This window comes from Alternaria rosae, assembly GCF_020736505.1.
Source record: "Alternaria rosae strain MPI-PUGE-AT-0040 chromosome Unknown BKA58scaffold_4, whole genome shotgun sequence".
NCBI lineage: Eukaryota > Fungi > Ascomycota > Dothideomycetes > Pleosporales > Pleosporaceae > Alternaria > Alternaria rosae.
In genome coordinates this window covers 517,014-534,852 of record NW_025763573.1, presented here as the reverse complement: position 1 = coordinate 534,852, position 17,839 = coordinate 517,014, and the positions used below count along the sequence as shown (strand labels likewise).

General features: G+C 52.1%; 6 protein-coding genes across 6 annotated transcripts; 1 reads left to right on the top strand and 5 right to left on the bottom strand.

The window, feature by feature from the left end:
* Nucleotides 1-483: 483 nt before the first annotated feature.
* On the top strand, nt 484-2,082 carry BKA58DRAFT_142951 (glutathione transferase). Its single transcript, XM_046164630.1, has 4 exons — nt 484-822; nt 918-1,230; nt 1,371-1,434; nt 1,487-2,082. The coding sequence occupies exons 1-4, from the start codon at nt 785-787 to the stop codon at nt 1,849-1,851; spliced, it is 780 nt and encodes a 259-aa protein (XP_046025885.1). The 5' UTR covers nt 484-784; the 3' UTR covers nt 1,852-2,082.
* On the bottom strand, nt 2,083-3,427 carry BKA58DRAFT_142952 (spherulin 1a precursor). The gene has a single exon (XM_046164631.1). It carries the CDS (start codon nt 3,171-3,173, stop codon nt 2,313-2,315), a length of 861 nt encoding a protein of 286 aa, XP_046025884.1. The 5' UTR covers nt 3,174-3,427; the 3' UTR covers nt 2,083-2,312.
* A 1,428-nt stretch (nt 3,428-4,855) lies between these two features.
* On the bottom strand, nt 4,856-7,813 carry BKA58DRAFT_381772 (BTB/POZ domain-containing protein). Its single transcript, XM_046170037.1, has 3 exons — nt 6,580-7,813; nt 6,330-6,527; nt 4,856-6,281 (listed from the first exon to the last, which is right to left on the bottom strand). Exons 1-3 carry the CDS (start codon nt 7,505-7,507, stop codon nt 5,032-5,034), a joined length of 2,376 nt encoding a protein of 791 aa, XP_046025883.1. The 5' UTR covers nt 7,508-7,813; the 3' UTR covers nt 4,856-5,031.
* A 1,900-nt stretch (nt 7,814-9,713) lies between these two features.
* BKA58DRAFT_381767 (mitochondrial carrier domain-containing protein) lies at nt 9,714-11,338 on the bottom strand. Its single transcript, XM_046170036.1, has 4 exons — nt 11,042-11,338; nt 10,503-10,922; nt 10,119-10,450; nt 9,714-10,069 (listed from the first exon to the last, which is right to left on the bottom strand). Exons 1-4 carry the CDS (start codon nt 11,215-11,217, stop codon nt 10,011-10,013), a joined length of 987 nt encoding a protein of 328 aa, XP_046025882.1. The 5' UTR covers nt 11,218-11,338; the 3' UTR covers nt 9,714-10,010.
* A 321-nt stretch (nt 11,339-11,659) lies between these two features.
* On the bottom strand, nt 11,660-13,294 carry BKA58DRAFT_312656 (uncharacterized protein; the record flags this gene model as incomplete). Its single annotated transcript, XM_046167392.1, has 1 exon — nt 11,660-13,294. One exon carries the CDS (start codon nt 13,292-13,294, stop codon nt 11,660-11,662), a length of 1,635 nt encoding a protein of 544 aa, XP_046025881.1.
* Nucleotides 13,295-14,378: 1,084 nt separating this feature from the next.
* On the bottom strand, nt 14,379-17,836 carry BKA58DRAFT_381764 (endoribonuclease YSH1). Its single transcript, XM_046170035.1, has 5 exons — nt 17,440-17,836; nt 17,290-17,387; nt 15,900-17,031; nt 15,162-15,843; nt 14,379-15,111 (listed from the first exon to the last, which is right to left on the bottom strand). The coding sequence occupies exons 1-5, from the start codon at nt 17,587-17,589 to the stop codon at nt 14,579-14,581; spliced, it is 2,595 nt and encodes an 864-aa protein (XP_046025880.1). The 5' UTR covers nt 17,590-17,836; the 3' UTR covers nt 14,379-14,578.
* Nucleotides 17,837-17,839: the final 3 nt, after the last annotated feature.

Here is a 17,839-nt window from a genome sequence, read left to right as displayed (position 1 = left end):
CTGACTCTTGCGCGTGTGGAAGTGTTGCGCAGTTGGTGAGCTTGGGGTTGACTAGGTGCGCGCGATGAGGTCGGCGGAGATGCGGTAAGTGCCGCTGGGTCTTGGCGCTTCAGCATACCTAGGTAGCATCGCGTACAGTCACTGTGAACAACGCGCTTTCTGACTAAGTCTTCTCGAGACATTCATTACGCCCTATATGTCGTTGATTTATCTACAGACTCCCGAGAGTCGCCGTGTCTCACATCCAAGTCGCTACAGCCGCGAGTTCGACATCACGCGGCAAACCTGGACCACATCACAACCGAATCGCCCCGTCTTACACACCCTCAGTGTCTACAGAAGTACTGTATCTAGTAGCCATCAATCCCGAATCCCGGCTACTCATCGATGCTGCCACCCCATTCAAGGGACAAGCTGGACACTTACCTAGGTATACCCTACGACGAAGTACATTTATAAAGACACACTAAGAAGACTGCATTACCTTGGGGTTCTACAAACTCTTGGCTTCAAAAGTAATGTAGACTTCAGCGTGCCTGTCCATTTTCTTCCTTGGATGAGGTGCTGGGAGGGTCGGCGAAACAGACACTAAAACAGCTGCCCGAGTGCCCGAGCGGGCAGCCAACCACCGATGGGCTGAACGCCGAAGCTTGTGACGGCATCAGATAAAGCCGTCGAAGAACCTCGGTGGTATTGAAAACTTCATCTCATCATTGCATTCACGTTCTAGAATACACACTATTCGCATATCTCAACTTCACAACTACTAAGAATCGCCGCAAACATGTCGAACCAGCAGGGAGCAAAGATCACCGTTCATTGGTAAGTTACCAAGTCTGTCACATGCCTGTCATCCCCGTGCGGTCCCACCGCATTGCGCCATCGCCATCAGCAACCACGACTAATCAACCAAATAGGTTGAACAAATCCCGTGGCCAGCGCGTGGTATGGCTGCTCGAAGAGCTTGGCCTTGAGTACGACATCGCCGTGCACAAGCGCGATGAGAACAAGCGCGCGGGTCCTGAGCTAAAGGCCATCCATCCGTTGGGAAAGTCACCATGTGTTACCATCAGGCCCGCAAACTCCGAAAAGGATATCGTCATTGCGGAGAGTGAGACAATTATGGAGTACATCTGCGACCATTTTGGCAAGGACTTGGTTCCCAAGCGGTACCCTGAGGGACAGGACGGCGTGCTTGGCGCTGAGACTGAGGAGTGGATGAGATACAAGGTATGATGAAATCTGTCGGCGCAGAGACGTCCTGATGCACATGAACATAAGCGCGAACGCTGGCTTCTCTGCATTTGTTACACAAACTTCCCCCGAAAACTATCGACTATGAAGAGGCCAGAAAGCTGACACTAATCTAGTTCCTGATGGACTACACTGAAGGTAGTCTCTTCACCGTCCTGATCCTGGCGCTAGTCACCGGAAGTAGGTAAATCCCGGCCACTTTTCCCACTCCAGTTCATTGACCACCACCTAGACATAAAAAATGCCCCCGTACCCTTCTTCCTCAAGCCCATCACCAACGGCGTCGCCGGTAAGATCGACTCTGGCTTCGTCGACCCAGAGCTGAAGACGCACTTCGACTTCCTCGAGGACTACCTCGTCAAATCTCCCAGCAAGGGCGAGTTCTTCTGCAGCGACAAGCTCACAGCTGCCGATATCATGATCCATTTCGGACTTGAGGGTGCCACGCAGCGGCTGCCGTTGAGCGAGACGAGCTACCCCAAGTTGTACGAGTACATGAGGAGGCTGCAGAAGAGGGATGCGTATAAGAGTGCTGCGAAGAGGGTGGAGGAGGCGAGTGGAGAGAAATACGTTCCGTTTAGTGACACGAAGTTGTAGATGAGAATCTGGTCTCAAGATGTATATACTGCTTTGCAGGTCGAATATATGGAGTAGCGCGTGGAGGATACACAATAGCATGGGTTCAGAAGGTGACGGTCCATCATGAAGCCAGGATGTATTCGCACTGTCTGGTGATGGGTAGGAAACTCACTTTGTGGACAGTTGCTGACTTCAAGCGTTGCCAGCCATGTAGCCTCTACTACGTTCTCAGTCGAGAGATAACTCAGACCGGCAAGCACGTTAAGGGATACTTGAAACATCTCCCTGAGAGCTCTGAATTTATCTCTCGTCTATATTGCATACTAAAATCAGTCTAACGAGTGTCTATATACAAAAGAAAGCGCGATCTAACCATGGACTCCGTCACCTACCCTTAAACAATCGATTACATCTTCCTGTAAGACCCTACCTCCGACCTCACTCTACACCGAGCCACTGCACTCGCTGGTCACCCAACTCTAGTACCCACTCGTAGCCGTGGGGTACGCACTCGCACTCGCCGTCGACGAAGACTCAGGCTTGTAAGGAATCCCACACTTCTTCGCGCAACTCTCCACAATAGCCGTGAAATCGCTCGTCAACTGCGGCCTCAACCCCGCAATTTGTTCCGGCGTCAAAAACTCACTGTAACCTGCACTCGCCTCAAGAACCTCATCCGGTGTACCCGAAAAGAAGCCTCTAGCAGCTTCAACACGGCCAGGGTCGTTGACATCGAAGCCCGCGACGAAAACAGCCGGCTCGCACTCGGGGTTGAACTGCCAGTGGATGAGGCCCTTGGGGAAGAGCATACCTGTGTAGTTGGAGAGTGTGGTTTCGATCTGCTGGTATGGACCGCGAACGGGTGGTACACCGCCGACAACGTTGCCGAAACCGCTGTCGTTCTCGAGAAGGAGTGCACCGATCAGTGTTCCTTGAACGACGGTGAGGAACTCGTTGGATCGAGGGTGCCAATGCGGCGTGTTGAGACCACATGGGTTGACGAAACCCACGGCAGCTGCGAGGCCGGTGGAGCCCAGTGCCGGGAAGTTGTTGATGGTGGACAGGAAGATGGAGCCGGCTGTAGGGGGTGTGACGGTGTTGTTGATGAATTGGAAAGTGTCGTTTGCGGCGTTAGGTGGGTTGGGGAAGAGGATGGCTTCGCGCGCGGTTTCGGACTGCGCGAGGAGGAGGGCGTTGCGCTGGGTGGTTAGTTCGGCAGCGGTGAGGGCGTTGACAGTGTTGGGGTTTATGGCCCGCTTGGAGTGGTAAGGAGGCCCGGGAGCGATTGGGTTGGCTACTGCGAGAGTAGCCAGGAAGGTGGTGATGAGGATGGAGTGCATTTTGCCGGTTATATTGTTGTGATTGAGGTTGATTGAGAAGATGAGAGTGTGGTGAGGTGCTCCTGGCAGGATGTTGGCCTTCCTTATATGCTTCTATACAGAGCTTCTTGAGCGGCAACCTTTCTTCTCATTCTCACTTCAGCTTGTCGTCAAGGCGTTGTGTACGCCCGGTCTATTCCAGCCACGTCTGATCATACACGCGTCAAAACCAACAACTTCTACCCGTGTGACACTAGAAATGATACCGGATACAGCGATCGTCGAAACTTATTGGACGTGCTTGTTTTCATGGCTATGAACTTCACATCAGCAGACTAACTATGAATGCCTGCTTATGTGCAAAATAGACGAGACATGATGTAGGTGGTGGTGGTGATGGTACGAGGACGGACGCCTACATGACTGTGAGAATCAATAAGCATTGGGTAGCTTGGTGAGCTTGAGCTCAGGACCATCGCGGGAGCTTGTGTTCGCCAAATGACATTCAAAGCTTTGGTCTTGAATGTTCAAGACGAAGAGTTTACTGGGTAGTTCACCCATCAATTTCGACAACATCGATGGAGGATTGTAAGGGCTTTGTTTTCGGTGGCACGCTTTTGACTATTGTCGCCTAAAACCACGGTGGTGCCCGCGATGGAATGTACATTTCCCAGAACTCGTAAACATGACTCTTCTTGTGCGCACTGTCAGAGTGCACACGCGTTTAGGGACAAGAGATGGCGTTATCATGACGTTTTCTGGGTGAAGAGCTTGCTCCTGACTACAATGTTCGTCAGTGTCCAGTGCGACGAAGCAACTCTCCAAAACACGCAGCCCACACTGACCTTGGTTTAGACCAAGCTCAAGTTACACACCAATAGACGCGTCACACGTGACCTTCAATATGAAAGGGTGTTGTTGAGTGAGCAGATGACAACAACGTCGTCGGCACCTTCCGCTCGAGCATCGATACCCCACGTCTTTCCGTGCGTATTAGTCTGTGCGAGAACAAATTAGACGCTGTACTCGTGATCAAGTTCGTCTCCGCAACGCGCAAAATCATTGTAAGCAAGCCGTATGTCTTGGCCGTGACCTTAAGCTTACGCCACTTCGTCCTAAACCGTTCACTCGCGTATCAAAGCCACTTGTCAAAGCCTCTTTCGGGCAATGTCCTCCAGTTGCATGTGTTAGTTTCTGTGGCGGTGTTGGAGTCTCTCTTTCGCAATGACTGTGCGCCGTCGCCGTCTGGGCTCTAGAGCTTGTTTTGGATTATTAACTTAGCATAGACTCGATTGCTTATGCTACTCGGCCGATATGTGTCGCTCTACGTCACGGAGCGGCTCGTGTGGGGGTGTAGTGGTGTCGTGTGTGAGCTGTCCTCGGTAAGAATCGAAACACTATAACTAGTTAGACAACCTGTGTATGTTTGGTAAGCAAAAAGACTGTCATGTAACGTTATTTGAACGAAACAAAAAAGACTCGATAGTTGTGAGCCGTAGTGAAAATGATGAGAAGTCTAAATGCATTTCGTGCTTAGCACACAAGCTGCAAATAGCCAGCGTATACGTCTTGCAAGGACTAAGCAGAGAAACTTAGCAACTTGTTCCTATCATGTCGGCACAAGCTCGGTAGTTCAGATTGACGTTAGTGGGTCAAAAAAGGTCAAAAACATACAACAGCGGGGATTCGCCAGTGGTCACCCACCTGACTACTAATCTGCCGGTAACAAGCTTGAGTACCGCTGAGCGAACGGGAAGCGCTATTGACTTGTTCCTATGGTCGTATGTGGAAGAGTTGGTTGGAGAATATCCTTATATTGGCAGGTCGACTATACATTTGCGAGAGCCTGCGTCACCCCTGGCCCGCTTGACCCACTATGCTAGCCACCACCCAAGAACTTCCTTGAAGAATTGCGTGGCCGCTGGCTGGTAAAAGCTTCAAGTTTGACTGCGCACAAGATGACTTGCATCTTCTTTCCATCGGCGTCGTCCTCTGCAGGTTCGACGCGGATACGCCAGTGCGCGCGTCTGACTGTCCATTGTTCATCTTCAGCGCTTGGCCCTCGACTCACACCCCAGAACCATTTGTTCTTTTGATCTATGCTGCGAATGCCGTAGCAGCCGTATTCATCGACCGCGAGCTCCGCTGGTGATCCGTCAATCTCTAGGGCGCTATCTTGATCGACTTGTACACGGACGCGACGTTCGCTGACGCCTGAGTTGGCTGGGCTGACGGGTTGGGCGGCGACCCCGGCACCAGATTGTAGGTACATGAGTCCTAAGGGTTGTGTAGCGGGTAAGCCCATCTTAGAGGCTATGACGGAGAAGAGAGACGTTACTCGTGCGAGAGTTGAATCGTGAAAAGTGGCACGAAGTTCAATTCCAAATTCAGAACTTAAACAGTTCGTTCTCTTCATGGGAAGAAACAGGGTTGTGGCCTCTGTTGACGCGATTTCCACGACGAGAATGTTGCTATGCGCATGGTCGTCTGTATAGGGTCGAGCGTACGACACATGTCCCGCCTTCAAAACCGCACTGCTGCTTGCCGTTGATGGCGCGGGGCTTGCAACCTTATTGACGAGTAGAGGGTTTGGTGGAACACTAGTTGACTGCGCACGAGATACGGTTTCCGAACCGGACTCGCTTCCTGATCCAGACTCGCCGAGGTCTTTATCAGGAGTAAAGGAGATACCCGATTGTCGGATGTCTTCAAGACGGATCAGGATCTCAGACTCCTGACGTTTTAGGTTATACGATATGTCGCAGGGTATGAGCTTTTGCTCTAGGCCTTTGAGATGGAAGTATCGCGCATCCCTCAGTAGGCGAGAGCGATGCGCATCGCTTCGGATCTCGACATTGTAGCCCTGCAGTAATTGTATGAGCTCGCGAAAGACCTCCCCGTCTCTACTCGGCACCGAAGGAGGCTTGATAGACGGCGGCCGAAGCAAGACATCGCGATCTAGTCCCGGGAACGCCTCGTTTGGCGTCGAGAAGAAATGCGCAAAGCCTAGCGAGAAATAGTTCGGGCTGTCTCCGGGGGCAGAGAAGAGACCGCGTTGTATCTGGAATGGTGTTCCTCCGATGCGCACGAAGATGTCGGTGCTGAACAGCTGTTTGGTCAGACGAGGCACTGCTAAAGTCAGCATCGAGCTCTTTGGCTACTCATGGCTGAGCTTACGCGAGTAGAACTGCGCATCTGCATACAGCTTGACGAAATGTTCGCCATCTCTTGGTGTAATGTGGTAGCCCTGGAGGTGCAGCGCGATATCGCGAAATGTATCTGGATCGCGGTCGATGTACAGCGTCCTCACGCCACCAGCACGACCGCCATTGTCATGCAGTTGCTGGCCGAAGAAATGCGAAAAGTGTGAGGGTGCTCTAATAGTCTTAGTTGCTGTTCCGTCGTGATGTCTTCAGCGCATACTTACCATCTGACGAAATCGACGCTCCTGACAGTCTGAACAGCTCTGACCCGATCTGTATGGGAAACACCTTGCCGGCAGGAAGGGTGTCGAGTGCGCCGGGCGACCCAGGCACTCTACGTGGCGTCGAGACATCGATGACCCTTCCCTGTGGCCCCGTTCCTTTACTCTGCTCCTTCCGTCGCTCTGTATTTGTGTTCTCTCGTGACACTTGTCGGGGTGTGGTTTCGGTGGTGGCAGCGGTGCGCGTCATGGCTGGGGTTTGAGCGTCGGCCGGGGCTGTTACGACTGGCGAAGCAGCTGAGGCGTCGGATGGTTGTCGCGACACGTTCTGGCGCTTCGGGGGGTTCTCCGCCGCGGTACTATCTTGCTGTGCGGCTGAAGGAGAATCTGTATCGACCTTCCTCTTCGTACCCGCTTGGATAGCCGGCCTCTGTTGCTGTTGTGCTGGAGCCGGTGGCAGTGGAGGCGACGATTGATTCTGGCTCTGCGCGACATTTGGCGCTGGAGTAACGCTCTGGCTCTGGGAAAATGCCTGGTATGCCGCTTCGCCCGCGGAGACAGGAAGTGGGATATTGAAGTTGTTTATGGGATCTACTTGGCTTTGATATTCTTGGACAAGTTCTCCCTGCGGCTCATACTGGTCGGTGAAGTCGGTGAAGTCGATTGCGTCCCAGCCTGTAGGCACAGACGAGCCAAAGCCCAAGCCTGCGAACTGTCCTGCCATCACTGGGTGCTGTGCCGCATTGTAGTCGTGATACCCCGCGGCGAAGTCATGGCTATGCGCCTGGCTCGCGGCCTCGGGGGCGTTTGTGTCGAGCTCGGCATGATAGCCACCGTAGAAGTGCTGTGGGTGCTGTTGCGATGCTCCACCTGCTTGGTCATAGGTTTGAAATGCAAAATCGCGAGATGTTGCGCCCGGGCGGTCGGACATTGGCTAGCTACACCGGAAATCCTTCGCATTAAGCGACGAAGAGCCTCGATGCAGAAGCAAGTTGCGACTTGCACAGAAGGAGGAATGCTGGCCCTGGATTGCTGATGAGAAGCTGAGTAACAGCTCTGTCATGGGTAGCTTGCGGGTTCGTTACTCAATGCGGTTGGCTGCACCCGGGAAGCCTCTTGAGGAACTCGAGAGAAAACTGTGGGGGATGGGCAAACCTCGTGACAACGTCGCTGAGCTACCGAAATGGCCCAACCGGCCAGTATATAAGAATGCATCAGGAGCTACTGATGGTGAGGCTGAGGATGCCCAGGAAAGGCTGACATACTGCAGCTGTGCAGGTGGGAGCTGCCAGTCGGCGAAGCGACGCGGCATCACCGATAGCAAGCGGGGCTGACGTGAGAAGCCCTCTATTACACCAACATCGCCCCGTTACGCTCACTGAGTGGTATAACATCAAATAACTGAGACACGTATTGACTCCCGGCGGCTATTCTAAAGACGTGTCAGTTTCCCGATGCCTCAAAAACAAATATCCCACGAATTAACGCATCCATGGATCGATTGGGGGCCTGTGCCTTATCATCGCGTCTGGGCGAACAACAATCGTACTTCTTCAAATAGCTCTTAAGATCATCAAGTCCTCCTGTCCGACTATCTTGCACAACTCCTCCACCCACGATTCTCTTCTAAGGTCGACCAGATGATACATAAAATCTCGAGACACATGCCTCCGCGGGTTTGCAGTCCGAGATACGACGATTCTCCCAACAACACTGGCAAAGTACGATGTTTCAATATGTCATATTAGTTCTTCACGAGTCGCTGTAGACCTGTCGTGAACTACAATGAGCGCAATAAAAAGACCAAGAAAACATGGTATGACCTGGTTGTTGGAAAGCAAGAAAGCAGTGGAAATCACCATGGGCCACAAGCTTGATGGCTTTCATCCAACCAAACTCCTTCATGATGGGGTGATCAGAGATGTCAATGTCCGCCACAAGAAAAAACCGGCCAGGAAAAGTCGCACTCACCTTGTCAGAGACCACACGGTGATCTTCAGAGAGCATTTTGCTCAATGACATTGTTTTAGCAAATATCGACACTGCGAGTACCTCCCAGACCCACCAAGCCAATCAGATTCTTCTTATCTCAATGCCATGTATTCCTCTATACTGCTTAGATGGAATGAACTTTGAGCCGCCTCGCCACTACTTGTGGTAGAGTCATACAGCAAAACGCATATCTACACAGAGTTGTAGGACTCTCGACACACGTTCCACCACCGCCAGTGGGTTGACATGCTTCGAGGCTCGTTAAAGAACGGTGCTCAATCCATCAAGGAACATTCCGTATACAACGACATGATTGAGGGGATTACCGCCTGCAAGACGAAGGGACAGGTGTGTGCCGTCATGTTGCAGTGATACAGCATCTGCCACACTACCGACGCCTTCGCTATCGGTGAAGAACCATTTCCAGGGAGTTATGATTGTATTTTTCGTGGCGAGGACCTCACTCCTCCGCACCACGCGCACAAGCACACCTACGCTTGCGCGAGGGAGGCTGCTATCCAAGAAGCAGTACAGATCCTTGACTCAGCATCATCTCTAAGCATCCCCTGCCAATTTCAGACAGTCCGGAAGGGGAAATTCGTGCTGTGTGGGTCAACCATTCCCTCGAACAATGGGAGAGGCGACCACATGAGATCGCATGTATGTTTCATGACCAAGAAAGATGACGATGTAACCAAGCTACTGACTTGTTACTTCGACGACTGTGCTGTTAATTCGCACCTTAGCCGCAATAGAGACGGAGCAGATTTCACGGACGAGGACGCCAGGACGACACATTGGTGGTCGGCCGCCAGGTAACTTTCTCGAAGGCTCGAAATGCGGAGCTTCTTTGCAGTAATTGGGATGCATGGCTTCTTGGGGTGTATGAAGTGGAACTGGTTGGGACCCGCCATGTTATGACGCTGTAGGTCGTCCCGGGTCGGTTATTGCAGGAGAGTCGGCCAGTGATTGGTAGATGAAGTTCGATACCGAGAGATCCGTCAGTCTGCTCTTTCTTTTGCACGATTACAGTGTTGTAGTAGTGCAATCTGCTTCCGTCACCTAAACCGTGAACATGATAAAATCCCGATTTCTATAATTGCCACCAGGCACATCAACAAACCATTGTCCTGTCAGTACCATTTGGCCTCACTAGAATTGCAGTGGCTGGGCATTATGAGTTGGGTCTATTGTGCAGTGCGTTTCCTACTCGATCGTACTGTTACATAAAATCGCCGTCTAAGCGAAGCAAGATCTAACTTGAATGACTGCAAATAAACGCAAAACACATAGAAGAAATGTGATATCGAACAAACCCATGCCAGCCATTATGCAAGAAAAGACAGACTTTTTGTGTGACAAGTCCACCTCGAGACCCGCTGTCATGGCTGTCTTGGTATCATCTCCTCCGTCACTCTCTCCGCATCGCAGGAGACGAAAACTTAGTTAGTCTTAGCGATCTCGACACCGCCTGTTGCGCCTAGCGCCTTCTTGATATCGCCTAATCGGGCTTAGTTAAAGCTGTAAAGAGTAGGAGTGAAGGAACTTACCATAGATGGCGAACTGACCAGCGGTCAGAGTACCGACCATGAAAAGACGGGCACCGATACCACCGAAAGATCCACGGAGACCGAGCTCCTTGGCGATCTTGATCAAACGGGAGGTGGTTCCCTCTCCGGGAAGACCCTTGGTCTTGTTAATCCTGGAGAGCATAGTGTCGGCGGGCTGGGAGATGATGGCGGCGGCGAAACCGGCAATGATACCAGAGCTCAAGTTGTAGACGGTCTGCATGCCGTTGGAGGTTTGGCTCTTGTCGACAACGGAGTAGATAGCCTCGTTGACCTTCTCGAAGACGGCGAACTTGGCCATGGTGTAGGGAACCCTGGTGGATGATTAGCCGCAAACCACCTTCCAATCAGAGGAATTATACGTACTGCTTGAACAGGATGGGTCCGAAACCAGAGTAGAAGGCACCGACACCCTCGTTCTTCAGGATCTTGGAGAATCCACCAACGAGACCGTTAGCGAAGGTTGGGTCACCGACGAGACGGATACGGGTAGCCTCGAGAGGGCAGAGGGCGACATCGGCGAAGAACTCAGCGACGGCGGCAGAGGCGAGGTAGACGGCAGTGCGGTTGTTGGCGGCAGTCTCGTAACCGACGAGGTTGATGGACTGCTGCTTGAAGAACTCGTAACCTCCGAACTTGAAGGCACCCTGGAGGAAGTAACCGGCAGCGGTAGGACCGAAACCGGTCCAGACAGCGCCCATACCCTCATTGGCGATGGTCTTCTTGAAGCCACCGATCAGACCGGTGTTGTAGGTGACGGGGTCAAGTTGTATCCTGGTCTTGACGCTGTTGCACATGTTAGCTTGGCATTCTGTCGTCATTTTCGATACCTGTCAACTGTCGCAAAGCGTGTGCGATACAGCCATTGGCATCGTCCCGAGCCATCGAGGGGCGGCACAACGTACACATCGACGGGTGTGAGGGCTCCGTGGGTGACGGAGCAGCAGACGGCACCGGCGAAAGCGAATCGCGAGTACAGGGCAAGGCCAGTGGGCGCGGTAGGGTCGGCGGCCGCAAGCTTAGCCTTTGCGGCATCGACCTTGCTGGAGCCGGTGGAGGTGGGGGGAGGAGAGGTGGCCATTTCGCTGGTATGGATGGCAGAAGCGAAGGAAGTGGAGTGGAGAGGTTTGGTGGTGGTGAAGATGGACAGGCGGAGGCTAGAAAGCCGCGATAGTTGATGAGAAGTTTTGTGCTTGGCGCTGGACCCGTTCTTTCCCGACTCCAATCCGGATATCCGCCCTGTCGCACACCCTCCATTCACATCACCGCGCCTTAGTGCGTGCCCATTGGCATCAATTAATCCCGCACCCGAATCCCGATGCGCAGGTTGGTGCTATGGTAGTACTCAAATTGCGCATTATTATACATCACTCAAGCCAGGCACCGTTGGCGTTCAGCCTTACGAGACGCGAAAATTGACATACATGAAGCGACGAACTGAGATCGATCGGAATCAGCCAACCTCAACAACCGGAATTAAGAGCGTTATCTCCGCCAGCATCGTCAACATTCCCTTCTTGCTGTTACTCCTCCTCTTGAATCACCCTGCTGGTATTCGGACATTCCTCACGATTGATCAAGCGTGTCAACTCAGCCAGGTCGTCGCGTTTCGTCGTTACAGCTTCCAGCAATTCACGTATGGGTTGCCCTGTCAGCCCAAGCTGCTCGAGCACCTGCTTCGCAGCTCGGCGTGTGTCCGCCACGCCTTCCAGTGTTTCCTCAATCACCGTTGCCGTAACGGGATCATTCAGGCGCGCCGTCATCAATCTTTCTCTCTCAACCCTGTCAAGACCTCTTAGATCAGCACCAGCGAGCTTCACCATCCGGAACAAAACCATGTCATGAACTGTATTCATGTCTCGCGCATTGTTCGCAGTCACTTCCAGCTTAGTCTCCAGATGCGGGAAGTGCTCTGCAAACTCATGGTTAAGATTGTCATAGTCGTCTGTTTGTGCGCACTTGTCCAATATCTCTGCCAGCAACGGAGTGTTGACACCTGGATGAGCTTCTCTAGAGGCACGTGGCTGTGCTGATCGAAGCACAGCCAAATCCAGCAGCTCGTCAATTCCGGCCGTCCTCAAATTCTTCCTTGCGCATTGAATCTTGGCCATCAGTCCTTGCCGTGCTCTTTCTACGAGCTTCTTGTTATGGGCTTTCCATTTAATTTCGTATCGCTTTACTTCCTCTCTATCGCCAATTTCCTCTGCGTCCTTTCTCTTCTTTTGGTACGCACGTCTCTTCTTCTCACGGTCGAATCGGTGCTCCAGTTGTTCCTGTCCGCTCAGCACCTTGAGAGCAAGGTAAATGCCATCGTCCTTATTGGCAAGCTCGAATTCCTCCTGTCGAATGTGCGCTAACATAATGATAAGCATGTTAAATGGATCCTGAGTCTTGAAACCATTGGTTTCTGGCCGGTATGCATGGATAGCTTTCAGTATTCGACGTTGAGAAGGTTCCAGAATACCATTCTGTCCAGTCTCATTGTCCTGATTGCTATTTCTGTTGTCACTAACGATCGCCAAAATCTTGTCGACAACCTTTACCCTTTCCCTGAGAGTGGCAATAAAGGTCTGGCGCTCGGTCAAGTCGTTGTTATGCTTCTCGGCAACGCGCTTGTTCCAAGTGAGTATCGCATCTAACATGTGTTCTTCTGACTCTTCGGTCCCCAATAGTAGTGGTTCCGAACGTAACGGAGCAAGTAAGTCGTCGAATACCCGGTCATTTGGTCCGTCTGCGTTCCTGATTCGCTCTAGGATTGAGGTGTTCATGCCTGACTCAACAGCCCTTAACGCCGCTGCCACATCCCGGTACAGTTTTCCATCCGCCACTTCTTCATCGATATCAGAATGCGGCAGGCATGATGCATGTTCTGCCCGACATAGGTCGTCGAGCCGGGCTTTGATATCCTCGAGATCGATGTCCGGCACCGCATATTCTTCATCATATCGAGTCGACGAGGGTACTACTCCGCCTTTTTCGAAAGTAAAGCGCTCATCGAAATCTTCCTGTTCGCAGTCATCGGCGGTGTCCGGATTGGCCTGAGGCAACCGTTCACGCAACCGCGCTAATGCCTCAGAACCACGTAAACTCCTTGCACTGATTTGTGGTACTTCAGTACCATGTATTAAAGCATCGTAAGCTGACTGACGTTCTAACATTTTATTGGGGTAATACTGGTGCAGACTCTGCTCGCACAAGACCATGGCTGGACTACATATGTATACTCCAGCCGTCACTTTCTCCTACAATCAATGCTACAGCAGGTACGTGGGATGCACTATCCATGCTCACGCAGTGAAGATTTTGCATCGAAAATATCACAGCAATAGTTCTTCCTATTCGTTCTACGTATGCTAGTCACATGGCTGAGATGCGTCAAATTGGCCAATCAGGCCAGTGTGATTATCGACCACAACCATGGATCGCGCATGTCTACATTAAACAGTATATCACGTCCACGGTTCACCATATACACCAGAGTATGTAAACATAGGTCGCCGTGACTGATTCAGAATTTCACGCTCGACTCTTCACAAACCTCTTTTACACAAGTCTTTCACAAAAGTCACAAGACCCTTCCAAAGACTCTTCACACAACGCTCTTCACCTACCACCATCCGAAATCATTCAAGGTTTCAGTTACGATGCTCTCACAACTCGTCCACGCGCACTTCAATACCGCCAGGCCAAAATCTCGAGAGCCAAAATCCGCCGAAGAGTACGAGCTCGCCATCATGCCATCCGAGCCTCATTTCTCGCCGTCTCCGTTCCCGTCCGCCCATCCTTCAAGGGCTTCGTCACGGACATCATCTTCGAATACTTCAATGTATTCGGTATCCACATATTCAACTACATCAACTACGTCCCTCGATACCCCACCCATTGATGCGCCAACATCAAAGTCGCAAACTTCACACTCTTCTTCACCCACATCAAGTACAGAAATCGACATGATGGAATGGGAAAATGTCGATCTCACAGAGCGCTCCGCTTTGCGATCTGTTCAACACTCCAAGCTGTTGTTGAGGGCGATTCGGTATATACAGTCGCATATTACGCCGCCCATGCCTGCGACGCCGGTACTGCGACCCACGCATGATGGAAAGGCTATGTTGGAGGTTCTGGATTGGCATTTGGAGGGATAGGATTGGTATGCTTCTTCCTGGACCTGGGCTCAAGCGGCTCGCCAGCTCGCGGGCACAGACACGGAAACGAAGAAGGGCTGCTTGGTTTGGATGATCATCGCGAGATTGAGGTTACTGCTGTTTAAACTTTCTAGTATGCTAGTGAACCCCACGAATCGAAATCCTCCATAAAGTAATCTCAAGAAAAAAATGAAATTCCTTCCACGTTGATTGAATGTCAGAATGCCTCCTCCCCGTTATCTCATTCTCTTCCTTCTTTCCTCAACACCCCAAGCCTCCTCCCGTATCTCCCCCGCTTTACCGCCACAACCCACTAACTGTCTCCACCCCCCTCTCAACCACAGCCTTGACCCTCGCCCTCAGCGCATTATTAGCACACTCGACATCCAAATCCTCCAACCAAACCTTCGCCACAAACTTATCAAACTTGATCTCCACACCCGGAACCGGTATACCCAGATTATGTAGTCGCTTCAACTCCGTCTTGTCCTCCGCAGACAACTGGTCGTCTGGTGCGATGGGAGGGGGAAGCGCGGTGATGTTGGAAGGCTCCGTGGAGTCGGGCGTGGAGGTATCCATGGAGTCGGGGTTGGCGGCTGGGGTGCCGTTTGTAGTGGCGGTTGTGGTGCTGTTGCGGGGGAGGGTGATGGGCCGGACGGCTTCTTCGCCGAATTGGGCTTCGAGGAAGAGGAAGAGGCGAGCCAGGCGAGTGGAAGGATCGGTCGTGCGGTGGGGGTGGGGTTTCTTGAAGCGGTGGGTTAACTTTGTGGTGGTTATGTCGTCTTGTTCTGGTTGGGACGCGTGGCTGTGGGAGTGCTGTTTTGAGGATTCTAAGGCGCGGGTTAGTATACTCAGTAAGAGGGTGGGGGAATAGACTTACGTCGGACAGCTGCAGGTGAGGATTCGACTGTGAAGAGGACGGCTAGAACGGCATCGGCGATACCGTCGTTGATGACGTTGCCTTCCCACTCTACTTCTACTCTTCCTCCGTTCTTGATCAGGACGTTTACGCAATCCATTACTGTGAACTTGGTTTCTGTTCGGCTGACTTCTTCATCTGCTTCTTCCTTGTGACTTGTACCGTTGCCATTCATCTTGCCGTCAACGGCAGCATCTGTGAGGCTGCTCTCTTTGATAGCGCCAAAGGTTCCTTCGAGCGCCCATCGTATAAGGTCGATACCGGCGGCTGACAGAGTAAGGTGCTGACGGCACATAATGGTTGTTGTAGTCAGACCGGCATATTCTTTGAGATCTTCTGGCGCCATGAGAGAGATCTTGAAGTCATTCTGGACAAGCACTCCACTGATCATGTCCACCTTCTCCCCTTCCTGGTCTTCAGCAGCCTCACCTTCACCATTGGAAGACAGAGAGCGAGGTAAAGGCGGAGCAATAGATGCCAGCTTTCCAACTACTTTCGCGATCTTGTCGGTCTTGAATGGGATGCGAAGTTCCTCGCAATTGGCGGGCGAGTAAATCTTCGTGGGGACGGCTTTCTGGGCGTTGAAAGAAAGAAGTTTAGACTTCAAACGTGTCATGTTACCCTTTTCGCCATGAACAAGGATCTGAGATTCAGTTAGTACATGGTCTTCGCCATGGAAGTGGACTAAGCTAGACTTACAACGACAGGAGCAGCGACTTCTTGCACGAACTCCATATTCTCTTTTCCATCAACGTGCGCGGCGAAACTGTACTCCTGAACCGTGCACCGTCGGGGAATCATGGCCTGTTCATTCTCCCTCTGACCTGGCCGGCGTGCTGCGTTACTAGCGCGAGACATGATTGCTGGGATCTGGTCCGGCTCGTGAACGATCTGTTTTGCCATGGTGCCTTCGACAGAGTAACCGGTGATGATGACACCATTCCTTGGGTCGGGCGCCCATCGCTCAAGCAGCTCGCGCGATGTGCCGGACTGCATCATACCCGGCGAGGCAAGCATGACACATCCACCTAAATCGTCGAAACGCTCCAGACTCTTGAGTGAACGGACAAATTTGAAATCCCAAGCTCCACGACGGCCAGTATCTCCTTCAGCTTCGGCTTCGGCCATGCGCTCGGCGAAGAGACGTTTGATGTTATCGTTCATGGCGGAGACGTACGTTTGGTAGACCTGCATACACTTACGAGCTAAGCTAGAGTTGTAGTATATGGGTATCTTCTGAACTTCTGGATGCTTGCTCCAATATTCGTCAAGAATAAGTAGGAGTTCCTGGGCTCGTCCCAGGGCAAAGACTGGGAGTAGGGCTCGGCCACCGCGGTTAAGAACATCGGTAATGGCCTTCATGAGCTGGGCTTCTCGCTCGACACGTGGTGTATGCATCGAGATACCGAATGTTGACTCGGTGATGAGGACGTCGATCTTTACGCCCGAAGGTACTGAAGCTGATACCAAATGTCGATCGTCTTCCCGCGAGTAGTCGCCGGTAAACAGGATCTTAAGGCCCGCGATTTCCATAAGGAACATGGCCGCTCCAAGAACGTGACCGGCTGGGTAAGGTGTTATCCGTACACCGGAGACGGTGTGTGTGGTGTAAAAGTCGATTGACTCAATCATGGGATAGGTGTTGAGGTGGTCCGCCTCGGTGTACATTTGGATTTTTGTCTCGGAATTGCTCGACATGTTACCGACACGGACAGAGTCTTGGATAAGCCATTTGTAGATGGCCTTGGTCGGATGTGTCATGAATACGCGGCCCTTGAAGTTGGTCTTCGCAAGTACATAGGGTAGAGAGGCAGCATGGTCGACGTGGAAACTAGCCTGATGTCAGCATGCTGGAGGACGACTAGAAGGCTCAGGGTGAGCCTGGGAGAAGCGCCCAAAGTTGTAAATACATTGGTGGGAACCAGGGAGGGGCACATCATCGAAGTCGAGCGGGAGGAAGCAAATAATATTCCATTCATAGTGATATACAAGTCGCTGTATTGCGAGTGCCCTTTGCGCGCTCTTGGTCCGACTCCAGTGATGCGCCGAACCCCAACTACCATGGCAAGCAAGACGCGCGTATACATACTGTGAAATTAGTAGCACGTCTACGGTGCTAAGATCGAAATCATCGTAAAAAGGCATGGCGGACAAGCCTTCGTGTGCGGGATGCATACCGGCATCAAGCTGTCCCTCGTTAGTATAGTTGCCGTAGAGTATGCGAGTCCTGAATGCGCACCATGACCGTCTTGCCCTTGTATTGGATGATGTGACACGACCGACCGACCTCGTTACCGCCTCCTAAGCAGAGAAACATGAGCTCGTCGGAAGGATCTATTGGGTCCTCATCCTCGGGCGCCATAGCCGTCGCCTTTCTCTTCGACGCCATAGTTGTGTGGGTTGGGATGTGGATGATTTACTACGCGGTATGCGGGCGACGGAGGTGAGGCTACGGGGTCGGTGGATGCCCAGGTGGGAGCGGAAGAAGAACGCGTAAGATATCTACAACCAGCGCCTGGACCTAGCTCATTAATCGTGGATTAGTGTCGCAGGGATATTCAACGCCTCAATGGAAAAGCCCAAGGGTGGGAGAGAAGTCGTGGCAGCGTCGAGTGAGAAGGGAGTGGTAGTTGATTGAC